Source organism: Lissotriton helveticus, chromosome 12, assembly GCF_964261635.1.
Source record: "Lissotriton helveticus chromosome 12, aLisHel1.1, whole genome shotgun sequence".
Taxonomy (NCBI): domain Eukaryota; kingdom Metazoa; phylum Chordata; class Amphibia; order Caudata; family Salamandridae; genus Lissotriton; species Lissotriton helveticus.
The window spans coordinates 834,530,156-834,547,418 of NC_136073.1; the positions used below are offsets into that span (position 1 = coordinate 834,530,156).

Consider the following 17,263-nt stretch of genomic DNA (forward strand, 5'->3'; position numbering starts at 1 on the left):
GCAGACAGAGGGAGGGAAAGGGAGGGAGACAAAGGGAGGGTGAGGGAGACAGAGGGAGGGAAAGGGAGGAAGAGGGAAGGAGATCGAGGGAGGGAGACAGAGGGAGGAAAAGGGAGGGAGAGGTAGACAGAGGGAGGGAGGGAGGGAGACAGAGCGATGAAAAGGGAAAGAGAGGGAGTCAGAGGGAGAGTGAGGGAGAAAGAGGGAGGGAGAGGGAGGGAAAGGGAGGGAGACAGAGGGAGGGAAAGGGAGGGAGAGGGAAACAGAGGGAGACGGGGGAAGGGAGAGGGAGGGAAAGGGAGAGGGGGAGGGAAAGGGAGGGAGACAGAGGGAGGGAAAGGGAGGGAGACAGAGGGAGGGAAAGGGAGGGAGACAGAGGGAGAGGGAGGGAGGGAGAGGGAGGGAGGGAGGGAATTAGAGGAAGGGAGACAGAGGGAGGGAGGGAAATGGAGGGAGGGAGGAAAAGGGAGGGAGACAGAGGGAGAGGGAGGGTGGGAGAGGGAGAGGGAGGGAGAGGGAGACAGAGGGAGGGAGAGGGTGAGAGAGGGAGAAGGAGGGAGGGAAAGGGAGGGAGAAAGAGGGAGGAAAAGGGAGGGAGAGGGAGACAGAGGGAGGGAGGGAGGGAGGGAGGGGGAGGGAGGGAGAGGGAGGAGGAGGGAGGGAAAGGGAGGGAGACAGAGGGACGAAAAGGGAAAGAGAGGGAGTCAGAGGGAGAGTGAGGGAGAAAGAGGGAGGGAGAGGGAGGGAAGGGGAGGGAGACAGAGGGAGGGAAAGGGAGGGAGAGGGAAACAGAGGGAGACGGGGAAGGGAGAGAGAGGGAAAGGGAGAGGGGGAGGGAAAGGGAGGGAGACAGAGGGGGGGAAATGGAGACAGAGGGAGACAGAGGGAGAGGGAGGGAGACAGAGGGAGGGAGAGGGGGAGGGAAAGGGAGGGAGACAGAGACAGAGTAAGGGAGAGGGAGGGAAAGGGAGGTAGAGGGAGACAGAGGAAGGGAGGGAAAGGAAGGGAGAGGGAGACAGGGGGAGAATGAGACAGAGGGAGAGGGAGGGATGGAGAGGGAGACAGAGGGAGTGGGAGGGGAGGGAGGGAGAGGGAGAGAGAAGGAGACAGAGTGAGGGAGACCCAGAGTGAGGGAGAGGGAAGGAGAGAGAGGGAGACCTCAGAGAGAGGGAGACCTCAGAGTGAGGGAGAGGGAAAGAGGGAGAGGGAGACCTCAGAGTGAGGGAGAGGGAAAGAGAGAGGGAGACCTCAGAGTGAGGGAGAGGGAAGGAGAGTGAGGGAGATATCAGAGTGAGGGAGACCTCAGAGTGAGGGAAGGATAGAGAGGGAGACCTCAGAGTGAGGGAGGGGGAAGGGGAGAGAGGGAGACCTCAAAGTGAGGGAGACAGAGGGAGACCTCAGAGTGAGGGAGACAGGGGGAAGGAGAATGAGGGAGACCTCAGAGCGAGGGAGATCTCAGAGTGAGGGAGACAGAGGGAGACCTCAGAGTGAGGGAGAGGGAAGGAGAGAGAGGGAGACCTCAGAGTGAGGGAGACAGGGGGAAGGAGAGTGAGGGAGATCTCAGAGTGAGGGAGATCTCAGAGTGAGGGAGACAGAGGGAAGGAGAGAGAGGGGGACAGAGGGAAGGAGAGAGATGGAGACGGAGGGAAGGAGAGAGAGGGAAAGAGACAGAGTGAGGGATACAGAGTGAGGGAGACAGATTGAGAGAGGGAGAGAGAGAGGGAGAGAGAGAGGGAGAGGGAAACAGAGTGAGCGGGAGGAAAACAGAGAGAGGTAGAGGGAAACAAAGAGAGAGAGGGAGACAGAGAGAGAGAGGGAGAAAGTGAGACAGTCAGAGTGAGTGAGACAGAGGGAGAGAGAGAGGGAGTGAGACAGTCAGAGTGAGTGAGACAGATGGAGAGAGGGAGTGAGAGAGAGAGAGAAAGAGGGAGAGAGAGAGAGAGAGAGCGAGAGAGAGAGAGAGAAAGAGAGAGAGAGAAGGAGAGAGAGGGAGATGTGTGTGTATGCCGGGTCTGGTGGCTCAGTGGACGAAGGCGTCCGCTGCAGGGACCTGTGATCAACCTCATGGTCACAGTTTTGATTTGTTGCTCTAGCCCCTCCCCCACTGACCCCGGCCCCACTGGTGGAGCCCTCGGACACAAACCACACTGTAAATTTGGCCCCCAAGAGAAAGTTTGTGAGTACCCATGCTCTAAACCTAACCCTAACTTCTACACATAACCTAACTCTAACTATTAACATATTCTTAATGTCATACACGATGTATCCATTTATTTATGACTTTTTAAAATTTGTTTTGAAGTTAAATTTTGTACTTTTTTCACCTCTTTTTTGTTAATCTACCCTTTATTGTATTTTTTTAACATAAACCCATAATCATTCAGTGACGCCACACACTTGCAACCATCACACTCTTAAATAGTTAAGGTTAAAACCTGATTTAAATTGCACTTGTTGGTACACCCTTACAACCACAGCAAGCAGTGCACATGTAGAAGCACCATGCACCCCTTTCCTTCTGAAATACAGCGCTTTCAGGAAGCAAAGAAAGTTGGCTGGGTCTTACAAAATCCTAAAACAAATAAATACTAACCCCTACACGTGAAATATCTTGGTGAAAATCAACATCAAGTACCACTTCCTACACCAGGAGACATGCTTGAGTGTCTCGAGGCACGCATGTGTAGTTTTCAGCCAGTAGTGACTCAACAGTCAAGTGTGACCAGGGCCGGCTTTAGCACTGCTGGTACCTAGTTCGACAATTTTTTTGGGCCCCCCCATGTACTAGTCCTCAGATCCTCTCACTAGCACCCGGCTAAAATGCCCCTCTCTGATATACATTTCTTTTGTTTAAAAGCTCTGGTAAAGGCTGGCTTTACTCATTCACTCAACTATCCAAGTAAAATACAGATCTGTTCTTTGCAGCAGGCATATTAACCCTCTGCGCTACTTTATGTTGAGTCAAAACTGTCACCAAACAAAAAGTTCTGATCTCCCCCTCTCTCTAGCAGGAAAATAAATTGCCAGAGTTATCTTGACATTTTTATTGCTGCCTGAAAGCTGGATGCACAAGGAACTCTGCAGCAGGTGCTTTTAAATCGTAAGTTATTGCTAAACACAAAGCCCCATCCCCCCCCCCCCCCCCCCCGCCAAGGTCTGTGCCCACCTTCCAGGTCGGCGCCCTGTGCAGCCGCACCAGTAGCACCGCCCTAAAGCTGATCCTGAGTGTGACAGACATCAACTGGTAAAGTAGAAAAGGAAATAACTTAGCATTACTTCCGCAACAGCTTACAGCATTGGCTGAATATTAAGCTCCAAAAAGGGTTTGGCCACATTTCTTCCTCAACAAATTGCTGAAATCACATTTCGCCATGGGGAAATTTGCATAACTGAATCCAGCCCTAGAGCTGGACTTTACTTCCCCTTTCTGCAGCTGCTACCTACATCCCTTCAGATTTACTCCTGATGGTGTGGGGTCCACGGCCGTGATGGAGCCTGAGGTCACGTATGCGGAGCTGAAGTTCCCTCCGACAGCCCCGCCACCAAGGAAAGGACAGGCGGCCGTGGTCAGGACAGCAGGTAGGGGGCACTGCAAGCAAGCTTTCATAGGGTCTCTGCATGAGGACTTCTGTAGAGGGCTTCCACAGAACACCTATAAGGTCACAGCTTTAGGATTTCTAAATGGGCACTGTAGCAGAGCTTGTGTGGTGTCACGCATGATTTGTGTAGGGTCGCTGTATGCTTGCTAATGTAGGGTCTCTATAACATGGCCGCCGTCTATGAAGTTACAGATGCCTCAAGTGGCAGGAGTGGCTTTTGCAGGATGTTTGAATGATTGAAGCAGGAGGACATCTGTAGAGTCACATCTGCAATTTTCTGAGGGATAACTCAGGTAGCTCTTTAAGGGCACTACAACTGGTCCTTTGTTTTGCAACGGCAACAGTACGCCTCTTTCCTAGTTCTTATATTTAACAAAGGTTTGAAACAGAAAGTCTTCTGACTCAATATTCTTCTGGGATGATATGGCAGAACATTTCAAACTTAGGGCCGTATTATGAGTTTGGGGGTGCAGGTGAGAAGGACCGCACCGCCCGCCCCGCCCTGCCCCGCTCCGCTCCCGCACTGCCAGACCCATGTTAGAAACGTCCACCAAATTAGGAATTTTCTCTTGTCTGGTGACGGTTCTTTGGCGTTCCCACGGCAATGCTTATGAAATAGGCACCACAATGGGAATGTCAAAATCAGTACTTGCATTGCATGGACTGCTGCAGACCATGCGCTGCAGGTACTGGTGTGCCTGCACACAGGGGGCCACATGATTTAGGGCCGCCTTTGTTTCCTCACCGTGACACTTTTCATGGTGGTGGCAGCGCCATGAAAAGTGTGGCGGTTCGGAAAATCTTAATATGCTTGGTGGACTGCAGTGGCCCATCAAGCATACTGCGGCCTCAAAACCGCTGCAACCCTTCTAGGGATCTTTCATTCCTGGAAGTTGCTGTAGTCCAGGGTGGTCCAACTGCCCTGGTATTAATAAGGCGGTCGGGAGACCTCCACCACTCTGGCAGTCCGTGGACCACCAGGCTCGTAATAAAGCCTTTAGCATAATCGTTGAACAGCACTGACAGTGAGGAGGAGATGTGGCTAGTAGTGACTTGAGCGGTTGACATTGAAACATGGCGATCCAGGCTCAATTTCTGACCCCAACTCAGCATTCTGTGACTTCAGGCAAATCACCTAATCTTCAAATTTAGGGACAGGATGCACACCTTATTTTTACGTTTTTCCATATCTTTTTCACATTCCATTGCTTCGCCTGCAGACTGGTTTTTAAGTGCAATGCCCAAAAAGCACACTTTGATCAGAACTCCATGACAGTGGGGCGACATCTCACCCCGACCAATCACACTGCTTAGTTGTGCCTTCATAGGCAGCATCTTCAAATCACCTAATGTGCCTGTGGCTAGAATAAAAAAACGTGTAATGTCTGGTTCTCCACTAAAGCGCTATAATAACCTCAGGGCCAGTATTGAGATAAAGAAAAGAGCTCAATCTCTTAAAGTGTCTTTTCATTGTGTGTTTATTAAATCATACAGTAAAAATAAGAAAACTATCTCAGCAATATTAATCTATATCAGAATCTCTTTATAATGTTTCACCGTGCGTGCTAAAAATATTAATGCATAGGCATTAGTGTGCCAGAGCGCTATCAAATTCTGAGAATCTCATGCATATCTTTTAACCATCCTGCACCATGGTATTAACTGTTTTATTAATAATGGAAACCCTGAATGTACATTTTTTGGAGAAGTAGCCACAAGAGCTGTCTATCAACTTCTCTCTGTATTTCCTGTTTAGATTGTGTTTAAAGTTCAGAATACCATGTCTTTCATCTCTTGACTTTCCCACAACTACTCAGGAGACATTCTGTAGGTCCTTGTCTCTAGGGTCATTGTGAGAGCAAGGTCTACATGTGTCATGTTTATGAAGGAGAAGGGACAGCTGCCACACGTCACTTGCATGCCAACATGAGTACATGTTTAGAGGTGTTGTGTTGTGTACTCAGGTCGACATGTTTCAGCCCTCAGTTGGCCCACAAAGGAGTCTGGAGCTTTCCTCAGCACCAAAAAACCCTATGTGACCCTATGTAGTTCCCTTAATCAAAATGATCATACACGCACCCCGAGCGCACACATACAATGCCAGATCACTAATATCTGGTTACTTCAATCAAGAAGCTTTTCCTTCTCAGTAAAGGCTCCCTAACTATGGGAATCTAACACCTCATGGAGGATTGGAGTGGGGAAGTTATGTAGTCACAAATGGAGTGCGCGTATGAGCATTTTGAATAAGGGAAATACTTAGGGTCTATCAATAAAACTAGGATGTTCTTTTGGAAGATGACAGGGATTTTTAAGTAGATCCCTCTCACTCTCACTATACTTTCTCTCGGTCTGTTAGCAAGGGCCCTCCCACCATTAGAGGATGGTTTGGTGAGCGCAGGATCGCCGATGATGAAGCACGCCCGGGCGGAGGGGGCCATCCCGTTCTTTTTAAACATGTCTGTTGGGTTCCAACAGTGGAACTCTGGGATAGTTGGTCCACTTGTAATAGGAATTTTTTTTTTTTATATGGCAGGGTGGCTCAGCCCCAAGTTGGGGCTGATCTGATGCAGGAATGTTACGTTTTTTGGTATTTGGCTGTTGCAAGGGAGAGAATGAACACTTGCCCTACAAATCACTCTCCTTCTCCCTGTCCTACTAAATTGAATGGGTGCACGCGTTAAGAAGATACTTTATAGGCCTGTTGTGGTTAGGTATGGAATTAGTCTCCATTTTGGAGATTTCCTCCTTCGCTCGTCATTTTAATCCTCCTCACTTGCTCCCGATAGCTAAGGGAGTTCTCTTCAAATCACTTTGCATTTACCATTCCTCCTTACATAGTTTAGGCCTGCTCTATCTTCTGAATCGTCTTCGTCCATATACATCAGTCAGATCCATCCTGTCCAGAAATTCCAGCTGTTCAAAAACCTTAACATTCCTTGACCTTGTACTGTTGACCACGCCTTTTCCTATTTGCTGACCAAACATTAGAACTCCTTTCTTATCAATCTTAAAGCCATTACTAACCATCCCCTCTAAAGTCATCAACTATATACTGTAACACTTCATCCTTCGTCAAGCAACATCTTAGGCTCCTGGCTTTCCAGATTACCTATGTTATCACTCTGTTCTGCATCTACCTTTGGGGTGGATGATGTCGGGTCTTCACCTAGCCCATCTGAGTGCAGTCAACCACCTGTGGAGGGTGCTAGGCGGTAAGAGGGAATATTTGGCCTTGTGACTACTCCAAACCTGTGCAGGTGAAATGGGAATTCTCTGTGTGTTGTACTTGTGCATTTCTGATTGTGTGCCTCCTGTTGTCCATATTATTGGTTGATGATGTGTCTGCATTACCATGTGTTCCCACCCCTATGTCTCCCTATTCCTATGTGTTCCTGCTTCTCTGCCTCCAGTGCCCCAGGTTGTGCAGTCACACGGATTCTATGCCTCTGTTTCATTTGCCCCTATCCATTTTTACACCTGCCACTATCCATCTCCTATCCTATTATCCAATTAAACTTTATTCGACAATTAAGTCAAAAAAGTGTACATACATAAAAAGAGAATTAATAATTTAAAATCCATTAAAATTCATACAATAAATATTAAAAAGGAATTAAACTACAATAGACTATTGCCGAATATCAACTTACATTGTTTCAAATATAACATAAAATCAATCTCATCAATATACAGTTCTTTCAGAGGAATATAGCACAGGAGCTCGCAAGCGATACCCCTAATTTTTATGGATATAAACAGCTAAATCTTCATATATCTGTCCCTATTTGTTTTGTGCGGATTACCCAAGCCCATTTTAGGAACTTAGCCACAGCAACAGCGATTGTAGGGGTCGGGTCTGTACATAGGATTCTAAGAGCCTCTCCATGTCTATGAATCCCAAGCAATTTACATATAGGCTTGATCCACATCGTTCTGGGGGCAGTATACATGGGACAGAAGAAGAGAAAATGGCTTAAAGACTCTTGTTCCTCCCCACACTTTGGACATCTGTCGTTACCATTTTTTCCTGCCCAATTTGCTGTAAAAGACCTTACTGGGAGGGTGCCCACTCTGAGCTGAAAATAGAGCTTACGATCCAGCTGTTTCCCAATAGTGTCCCAATAAGGTTCCAGAATCGGATGGGCCTTAACATCCATGAAACGACCTGTCAAGTGCCGGGAGAGACCCTCTGGCCTCTCTTCTGCGATCACCATCTCCCAATACTTTTTTTTAAGAAAATGTTTGGAGGGGAAAAGAGCGTTTTCCGGGTCTTCCCACACTTCCCTCATTCCCAATTTAAAAAGTAAAGACCGAATGGCCTTCAACCAGTGTATTTTATGGGAGGAATCCTTAGCCATTATCTCCCTCAGGCCCTGAGCATAGTGGTATAGTTCTTCTGTGGTCCATAGGCGGCGCCAGTAAAGTAGTGGCCGCAAAAGGGCAAGGTCCTGCACCGCCTTTTTTCCAAGGTCCCACATTAGTGGTGTTAACGGGGTACTTACGGGAACGCTAGTAGCTTTTCGCAGAAATTCGTTTTCTGCTAGCGTCAGTTTCCTTAGATCTTCAAATCCCCAAAGTTCGGCTCCATAAAGGGCCGAACTTAAGACCTTCATCCCATATAATTCTAATAGTGGGCTAATGGGCTTTGTCAATGAAGAGGAAACATTTTTCAGGAGAATGCCTGCCTGTTGGCTGTGTTTTAGGACTACAATGTCTAATTGTCTAGACCACCCCAGATCTCTCTGGAGGGTAACCCCCAAGTAAGTGAAGGCGTCTACCCGCTCCAGCTGGGAGCCATTCATATATATCATCCCTTTAAAAGGCCTGGCAGTCCCATGAGCTTTACGGCCAGTAAGGACCATAAACTTGGTTTTTGCCGTGTTTATTTCTAAGCCCCTATCGAGACAAAAATCATCAAAGCACCTCAGCACTTGCTGGAGCCCACTAGGTGTCTTTGAAATGATGAGGGTATCGTCCGCAAACATGAGGATCGGGACCCGCTCACCAGACAACGCAGGGGCATCGGTCGGGACCAGGGAGAGGAAGTCCGCAATCCCGTTCACAAAGAGCGAGAACAGGGTCGGTGCCATGACGCAACCCTGCCTCACTCCCCGTTCTACAGGGAAGGGTTCCGTGACCGCCCTCTGGCGACCCCACCGGACTCGAGCGAACGTGCCCTCATGTAAGCGGACGATCAAGCTCAACAGTTCAGGTGGCATCCCCTGCCCCGCAAGAACTTCCCATAATGTGTTGCATGGGACCAGGTCGAAAGCCGCCTTTAAATCAACAAAGACGGCAAACAAAGTACCCTTTTCCAGGACCACGGTACGCCAGTATAACATTATAAACCGGAAGACCTGGTCTATGGTACTTGTTTTTGGGCGGAAACCAGCCTGGAGGTGACTCAAAATATTGTCGTTATCCATCCAGGTCTGGATTCTGCCCAAAACCAGCCGTCCCATGATTTTTTGTATGCAGTCAATTAGACTTATTGGTCTATAATTGGCTGCAAGCGACTTATCCCCCTTCTTATACACCGGCACTATTTCTGCCCCTTTCCAAGATTTAGGTACTTCCATACCTTGGGCTACGGCGTTAGCCAAGTACAAAATGTAGACCAGCCATTGCCCTCTGTTGTTTAGAAATAAATCTGCGGGGACACAATCCATGCCGGTGGCACGACCCTCTGTGACTTAGTCCAAAGCCCTATCCACTTCCCCCAAATTAAAGACAGGCTCCTCATAAAAGGTATAATCAAAAGATCCTTCGCTGTGATCAGAAGCACTACTGGCGTATTGGGGCTTAAAGTAGTCAACCCATGAATTTCGGTCGACATTATTATGGGGGTTCTCACGATGCCCTCCCCTGTCCCATTTAAAAATGTCCCAGAAAAGTTTGGGATTCTTTGCATTACACGCCACTTTTAGATCCTGCCACATGCCCTCTTCCCATTCTCTTTTAGCTTTGTGTTGCTTGAGCCTATAGTTTGCACGGGCCAATCTTATTGTACCCATATCTTTGGATTTTAAGGCTTAACCCAGCTCAACCCTGGCTTGGCGGCAAGATCTGTCATACCAGCTCTCAGGTTTTTTAATTTGGGTTCTTCTTTTTCCTGAGCTAGGTTTACAGAAATATATTTTTAGTTTGGTGAAAAGCCTATTATGTACCTCCAACAGAAGATTAAGGGGAGATCCATTCATGGTGACTACCTCCATAGCCTCTAGGGCCCCTGCCAGATCTTCCTCAAGATTACCAATAATATCCTGTTGGTCTGCAACTTGACACCATTTAAGGTGGCGCTCATTGTTTGCCAGGACTAAATCTGGAAGAGTGTTACCCTCATAGGGATCGTCCACTTTATGTATACCCAGGTTAAATATTGCGGTCAGGGGATTGTGGTCGCTCTCAATACGAGTCACTACCTCCATATCAAGGAGAGTAGACAACATCTTAAGAGGGACAAGTAAATAGTAAATATTGCTTGCCCTAGCGCCATTGTCGAAGGTTTCCTTTCCCATTTTATCCGACAAAGTGCGCCCATTGGCAGCTTGGAGCTCGTTTTCAATGCAGAGGCCCTTTAACTGTATTGCGGCCTCGGTCAATTTTCTTATGGGTTTAGAACCAAGCTGAGGAACTCCCCACCTGGCATCCTCATCCTCTGTTAAATGTATGTCATCTAAGCCTAGGGGTTCAAAGGTAGTGTTAAAGTCACTGGCAATTAGTGACAGTATATTGGGGGGGGTCGCCTGAAGTAATTTATCCAATTCCACTACAACTTCAGATTTCTTTCCACCCTGAAGCCCCCTTGCGTAAACATTATAAATATCAATTGCTAAGTTAGCAGGGAAACTAAACCTAACACCAAGAATATCATTACTTACAACTGGAAGCAACTGGGTTTGACATTTTAGAGACTGCCTAACCCACATCACTAAACCCCCCATAGGTCGACCTTGGCTTTTCTTAATAGCAGGCACAAAGAAATTCAAGTATGTGGCGAGGCGCGGTGTCCCAGTGGCGGCAATAGGGCTCTCCTTGACCTGCTTGCGAGGCTCCCCCTGCTCCGCCGGGATGTGCGCTTCTTAATGCGCCTCCTGGCGCTGGTGGAGTGTCACCGGTGCGCGCCGCTGCTGAGGATGCCAGGAGATGGAGCCCCGGGGCGGCGGCGCGGTTACTTGCGGCGTCTGGGCGGTAGGCTGCTGTGTGGCGAGGCGCGGTGTCCCAGTGGAGGCGATAGGGCTCTCCTTGACCTGCTTGCGAGGCTCCCCCCCATCTCCTATCACTCCTTTTCATCTGACCCAAACCGTCACCATCACTGAGTTCCCAGTCTTTGTATCCCTATCCTGATCTTTGTCTTGCCATGTCACATGTGGCCAGATGTACAACCCTGAATTCCATGCACAAATGGGTTAGCGACCCGTATGCGCATGCAAAAACGAATAGGGCCATGTAGAATGCCTATTTAGCGAGTCGCAATTTTTTTGTGACCCGCTAAATAGGAATTGCGACAAACTATTAGAAAGGGGCGTTTCAAGGGCGTCTCTTTTTAATAGCAAATCTCTACCACATGTATGAATGTTTCGCGTCCTCAATTGCGGTCGCAAAACACTCGCAATTTACCGCCCCCTTCAATAGGGTGGTAAAGCACTCGCAAATGGGAAGGGGTCCCCAGGGGACCCCTTCCTCTTTGCAAATGCAGGAGAAAATATTTTTTAGGGGCAGGCAGCGGTCCCAGGGACTATCTGCCCTTAAATAATGAAACGAAAACGTTTAATTTTTTCAAAAAATGCATCCAGTTTTTCAGGGCGTTTTCCTGGGCGGGGCTTAGGCTTGGTCAGACGCCATATACCAGACGTGCCAGGCTGAGCTCATTTCCCTTTCGGGTTGCACAAACCTGCCACAAGTAATTTCCCCATAAGGTAGACACTGACACGGGATCTCCGGAGCCAGTAACACCCTTGTTTTCCACCACCTGCTTATTTCGTTTGTTAAGGTCCTTACAAACGCTGCTCAGCAAACTCAGACTTCCATTCCGGCCAAAGGGTGCAAGGCCGGGACAACTATTCCAAGGCTTTTTTCTTTGAAATTTTGACTGTATGTGTAAAGCCTTGCCGCCTCTCCCTACAGGGGGCATTTATCATATATCACACATGGCCAGCTCCAATACTACCTTGGCCTTACATGGCTCGTCACCACAGCATGGTGGTACTCTGTATGCACGAGCGTCCCGTAGTACACTTGCACCTCACAGCATATGTGTGTGTAATTTTGCTCCATTCCTCTTTCTCCTGTGTTTAATCTTGTGACTGTCAATAACCTGGACTGGCACAATACATACATATGTACCTCCTCATTACCTCTAACCATTCAGCACCGCTCACGGTTTCTTACATGTTGAGCCAACATCACACGGTCCAGTGGCTATCCAGCTTTCCTTTGTACCGTTGTCTTTTGTAGTACCTCACCTCCCTGTGTAATCATTCTGATCTGTGTTGGAACCAGAGTTTTGAGCAGTCATCTGCTCTTCACCTGATATATGCTCTATTTAGCATACATATTCAACTCCTATTCAGCTGTATTTCTATGTATATGTATACCACAGTAAACCTTTATGCCCCCCCTTCCTAATATAGGATTTGGAAGCCACCTTGAGTGTGTGAACCGAGGATGAGGCGCCATTAACTCCCCCGACAAAATGGGTAACAATCACAAATTGATTGTTTGTGTGAATTTCAAAGCCACATTTACACTGATATTATATACATGTAACACTTTGCTTAAGGAGTGTGTGTTTGGAATGTGTAAAGCTTTATGTTTGAAACACTTGTCTCTTTACAGGGACGACGCTGACCAGCAGAACATTTTATTGGCTCAATAACCTACTAGCTGGTTGTAACCTTTATTAACCGCCTACTAGATCTGGTATGTGTGGTTAACTCACTTCATTTTTGCACTTCATTTGGTCCTGAGGAAAGCCATGTCACCTCTATGGAGGGCATCAAGGCTGAAACGTGTTGACCATCTAGAGACCATGACAGGTTAAATCCTCCTGCCATAGCCCCCACTCTTTTTAATCCTGAGCCCTGGATGCCTCATTAAAGCTTGTCCTGACATACCCGGGAGTTTGTTTTAACTTCACTTTAACTTTCCCTCCACGCCCGGCTCATGTGAAGGTTTTAGAATACCTCTTAACTACATTGATAAAACATCCCTGAGCTCCTCCCTCTCAGTGAGGGGGTTGTAGCCCGCACTACGACTAGGTTCGCAGTACGAGGAGGTTTCCGATGATGAAACATGCCCCCCAAGGGTGGGTGAGGGAAACCGTCCTATAAAAGAGCCCCCCCCCCCCGCACTGCCCCTCTGCACTTTAGAGCCAAGGATGCTTTTTTTGTGTTGCTATATAGATTAAGAAATATACCCAGAATTAGGAGAACCTGAGCCGAAGTCCAGACTCGAACCAGGCTCCCCAGTTCTAAATGTTGTAAACTGGGAGGCGGAGCAAGATTATGCACAGGCTGGAATGGGGTTAAAAGAGTTTCAAGGAACCCCTATAACCTGTTAATTTATTCACGGCGTTTTAAAGGTGTGACAATCTTTTTAGCACTGGGATGACAGAGCTTCTGCTCTGAAAGTCAATCTCTGCCCTCTGTCCACAATCTGGATTGGATCTAGGAATACAAGGCAGATAATCTTAAATGAAATGTTTTACTTTTTATTAAATAGATTGTAGTGCCTTCACTTCCATCAGGCAGGTCAGCCTTTTCTGCCAATAATGTCATATCATGGGGTGGGAGGTGTTTGTGATTTTGCTCTTAAATTTTCTTGCAACATTTCTGTACGTATTTTCAAAATGTCTTGCAAGGATATTTCATAATATTCTCATTCAAGAGGGTGTTATATCAGGTCATAACACCACATGTTATAATAAAGCAGAACTGCACGATATTACACAGCAGAGTATAAAACAATGGAGCATCATATATTTCGAAGGAGTACTAAAAAGTGGCAAAATAAAATAACATTAAAAAAGAATGAATTGGACCATGCACTAACAATGCCATGTTTCGCACCTAACAACCTGGGTGTCTTCGCCCACCCTGCTGAATGTAGTATATCAACAAGTGAACATGGGTCACAGTAGTGCAACGATGTCCCTAAAGAGCAAAGAGAGTGCGGGAAAATCTAAAAAATGCGAGTAAGTGTTATGACTTGGGAACTCATGGGTACATCACTAGAGAGGGATTTCAGTTGGCGTGTGCAGGTAGGGGTGGGTTTCTGGGAGGGGACAGGTAAAGAGGACCATCTTGGGGCATTGACCATCTGTTGAATCAATTCTCCACAAAGATATCTGGGTTCCCTAGTACTGTTCAGCAAGCATCAGTGAGCATGTGTACACAGTCAATGGAGGTAGAGACATCTTACTAATGTATAAAGGGACACGCCCCGCTAGAAGTATGTAGGTTCGTTAAGAAGGTAGAGGTTGATGAGACACACTCAGGTTAGTGAAGAAAACAATTATTGTCACAAGAATGTCCCCTCTGTAGTCGGAGGGTTACTTTCTCTCTAATTAGGGTAAGCAACGAATGAGTGATCCAATTTGGATGGGGGGTTCCTAAGTGTGTAGTGGTGACCCTCTCTTGAACAGAGTTCACAAGCGAAACAAAAGAGTTATGTCCAACCCGTTGCTATGGGTGGGAAGGGAAAGAGACCCTTTTCTTTAAATAGCCCTCACTCCCTCTAATAGTGACATGCTTCATCATAGGGCTCACCCCGACGGCTAAAAGTTGGGGTGGGCTTGACCGTATTTCAGGGAGCACTTAAAGATATTGTGTATGGGGGTGTACTGTTAAAGATAAACCTCCTCACCACTCCTAGAGAATTCTTTAATAATGGAGTGGGGGAGAGATTAAAATATATATAATAGGGTTTTAAGGACTTGAGGGTCCTCTGACCCTTACTCTAGCACCAACATGTTTCAGCCCATCCTATCTGGCTTAAGTAGGTCCTGGCTTTCATCAGGGTGGGATGTAAAGAAGTTACTTCCTCCAAACACGTGCGTGCATGTCAACTATTTGTTTCAGGCCCTCTTAAGTGATTAGAAACTGGAACAAGCCTAATACTTGCCACTATTCATGGTGAGGAATTACCTATGTAAAGAAAAAACATATAATATATGCATTTGTTAATTATATACATTGTGATTAATATTTGATCACCAGTTTCACACCGATCCCTCTAGATGCATCGTTGTGATAATGTGGGTGTTTTCACCCTATAACCCCATTGTTTCAGCAACTTGCTGCAGTGGTTGTATCCTTTGTACTTCAAGTATACAATAACACTTGCACTCCTGTGACTTTCGCATGTGATATGCATAAGTGAAGAAAACAGACATGAAGAGTCTGATACTGGTTGGTCTGTTGCATGGTAGATGAGATTGGATACGGGATTTATATAGCACAAACCTGGACCAAAGGCATTAGACCTCTTTATATGAGACTCACCAATTTTACAAGACTCACATATTTTATGCATATTTTATTAGACATGGGGAGGTTAAGTGATTTGCTGAGAATCAGAAGATGTGAAGCTGGGGTTGGATTAAAACCTGGTCCACCAGTTTCAGAGTTGCAGCTCTAGCCACTAGCCCACATCTTCTCCCCCATAGCTGCAACCATCCATGTAGCCTGCTTGAGGCAAGAAGTACATTCAAACATTTTAGAAGATGCTTGATTCCCACATATACATGTCACACTGCATATCGCAGATCAATTGCAGATCATTGCCAGTATCCAAACATGCCAACTGAGGGAGTGGATGGTAGAAAATTAGGGATGCCAGGCTACTCCATCAGAAGAGAATTTACCACTTCCTCTACAGATTTTCACTGCCACCAGCTCTAAATCAAGTGCATACATTTGGGCAGTATTTCCAAATCCTCCAATTTTTGCTTACCATATAACCCCAAATCAGATCCATGGTGTCCAATCAGCGTAGAGAGGTAGGATAACTATGCCTACCAGATGTCCGTTTACTAGCAGCTGTAAGTGGCACGCTTTGCTATGAGTTACCGCAAAAGTGAAAGGTCATGTCAGAAGCGACAGGTCAATCTAAGAATGACCAGGAGAGGGTAAACAGGATGCTCCCACCTGCAATGCATCTCCCAATGCCAACAGAATAACACCACATGACTGGGTGCTCCTGTTCCCTCATGTCTTACAGTTAGATTATTATTATTATTTGTATTACTACTACCTTTATATTAATTAAGCACGTGTCTATCTAAGCACCTTCGCAATAGGAACAAATGAAAGGAAACATTAAAAAAAAAAAAAAACAAGTAAGCAAGAGGACAAAAACACTGCATGGAGTGTCTGCATGTCTAGGACAGAGCCTATAAATAGATCTGTTTATAGGACTTGGGCTGAAAGGTGGGGCCCCCTGAAAGGTGTGGGACCTCTGCCCTACAGGGCCATTTGCCTTTATTACAGTCTAGCTATGTGCTCCAGAGCGTGCAAGCACAGGCAGAGATGCATGACTGATGGGAAGAGGTGTAACTGCTCAAGAAACCTCAAGACAGCTCACACCAATCACAGATGATTCATGCTGTAAACATGTAGATTAGTGACTTGTTCCTTCTTTCAGTGACCACGACTGGAAAGACACCTGTTCCTTCGCCAGCGTCTACAAAGTTGGTGTGGACTCTTGCCATTTTAACACTTATGCTGCTGGTGCTTGTGATCACTCTTTCAATTCTCTGTAAGTATTTTGCAGAATATTATTTTGGCATTTCAATAAGCATTGTTCCAAAGCTTACTTAAAAAACATGGGTCTTCACCTGCTCTTTGGGTTGGGCCTCTGATGGCCACCAGGTGTCGTAACATTGAGAGTGCCCCTGGGGCATAACTGCATGAGTGACAGCTTTTTGTGCTCCTGGGTCACTCTGATATTCTAGAAGGAGCCACAGTCATTTGTGCTGCCCCTTCTGTAATACAGATCGCGTTGACGCAAAATGGGTGCAGTTGCAATCTCTAGGAGACTTTCCTTCATTTGCTTGGGATTTTGGTTCCAGGAGAATGAGGGAACCTATTCCTTTTGCATCAGCACAATATTACAGACAACGTGGTAGGTGCAAAGAATCTGTGAAGAGACACACTGACTATGCGGCAGATAAAGGTAGTGCATAGTTAGTGCAACCCTATTGGTCACCCTTGGTAAGGGGGTGACATGGATTACCCGGGATCCCAATGTAGGCGCAAAGGTAAAGTGTCAAACAAGAGGCACACTTACTTCGAGCCACATAGAGGTGGTGGACAGTCATTGCAACCTTCAAGGTCACCCATGGGAAAGAGTAGACATGGATTACCCAAGGATCCCCATGTAGATGGTGCAATCACTCACAGTACCTGCATGCAAGAGGATTTCTGCCCTCTTTGAACAGAATGCAGGTTGCCACCAGCATAGTGAAAGTCAGACAGGAGGCTTCAAACAGCTGGTCTGTGCTTCGCTGATGAGCTGTTGGCAATGAAGCCACAGTGGAAAACTGTGCCTTATCTATAATGCAGCCCCTTGTGCACCATAAGTGTTAAGTGGATTTCCCTATGGCTGCTAAGTGTTCCACCATATATTGTATGATACCTAACCCTGGGTGGAGTTTGCGG

The 17,263-nt window shown here is 46.8% G+C and overlaps 1 protein-coding gene across 1 annotated transcript in view; it reads left to right on the forward strand.

Annotated features, from left to right (window-relative positions):
- Positions 1-3,441: 3,441 nt before the first annotated feature.
- Positions 3,442-17,263, forward strand: part of LOC144799886 (uncharacterized) — a 32,344-nt gene continuing 18,522 nt past the window's right edge. Inside the window, exons 1-2 of the mRNA XM_078671495.1 lie at positions 3,442-3,579; positions 16,248-16,361. Of these exons, the coding sequence (XP_078527621.1) occupies positions 3,489-3,579; positions 16,248-16,361 (205 nt within the window). The 5' untranslated portion in view covers positions 3,442-3,488. The remainder of the gene's footprint in view (positions 3,580-16,247; positions 16,362-17,263) is intronic.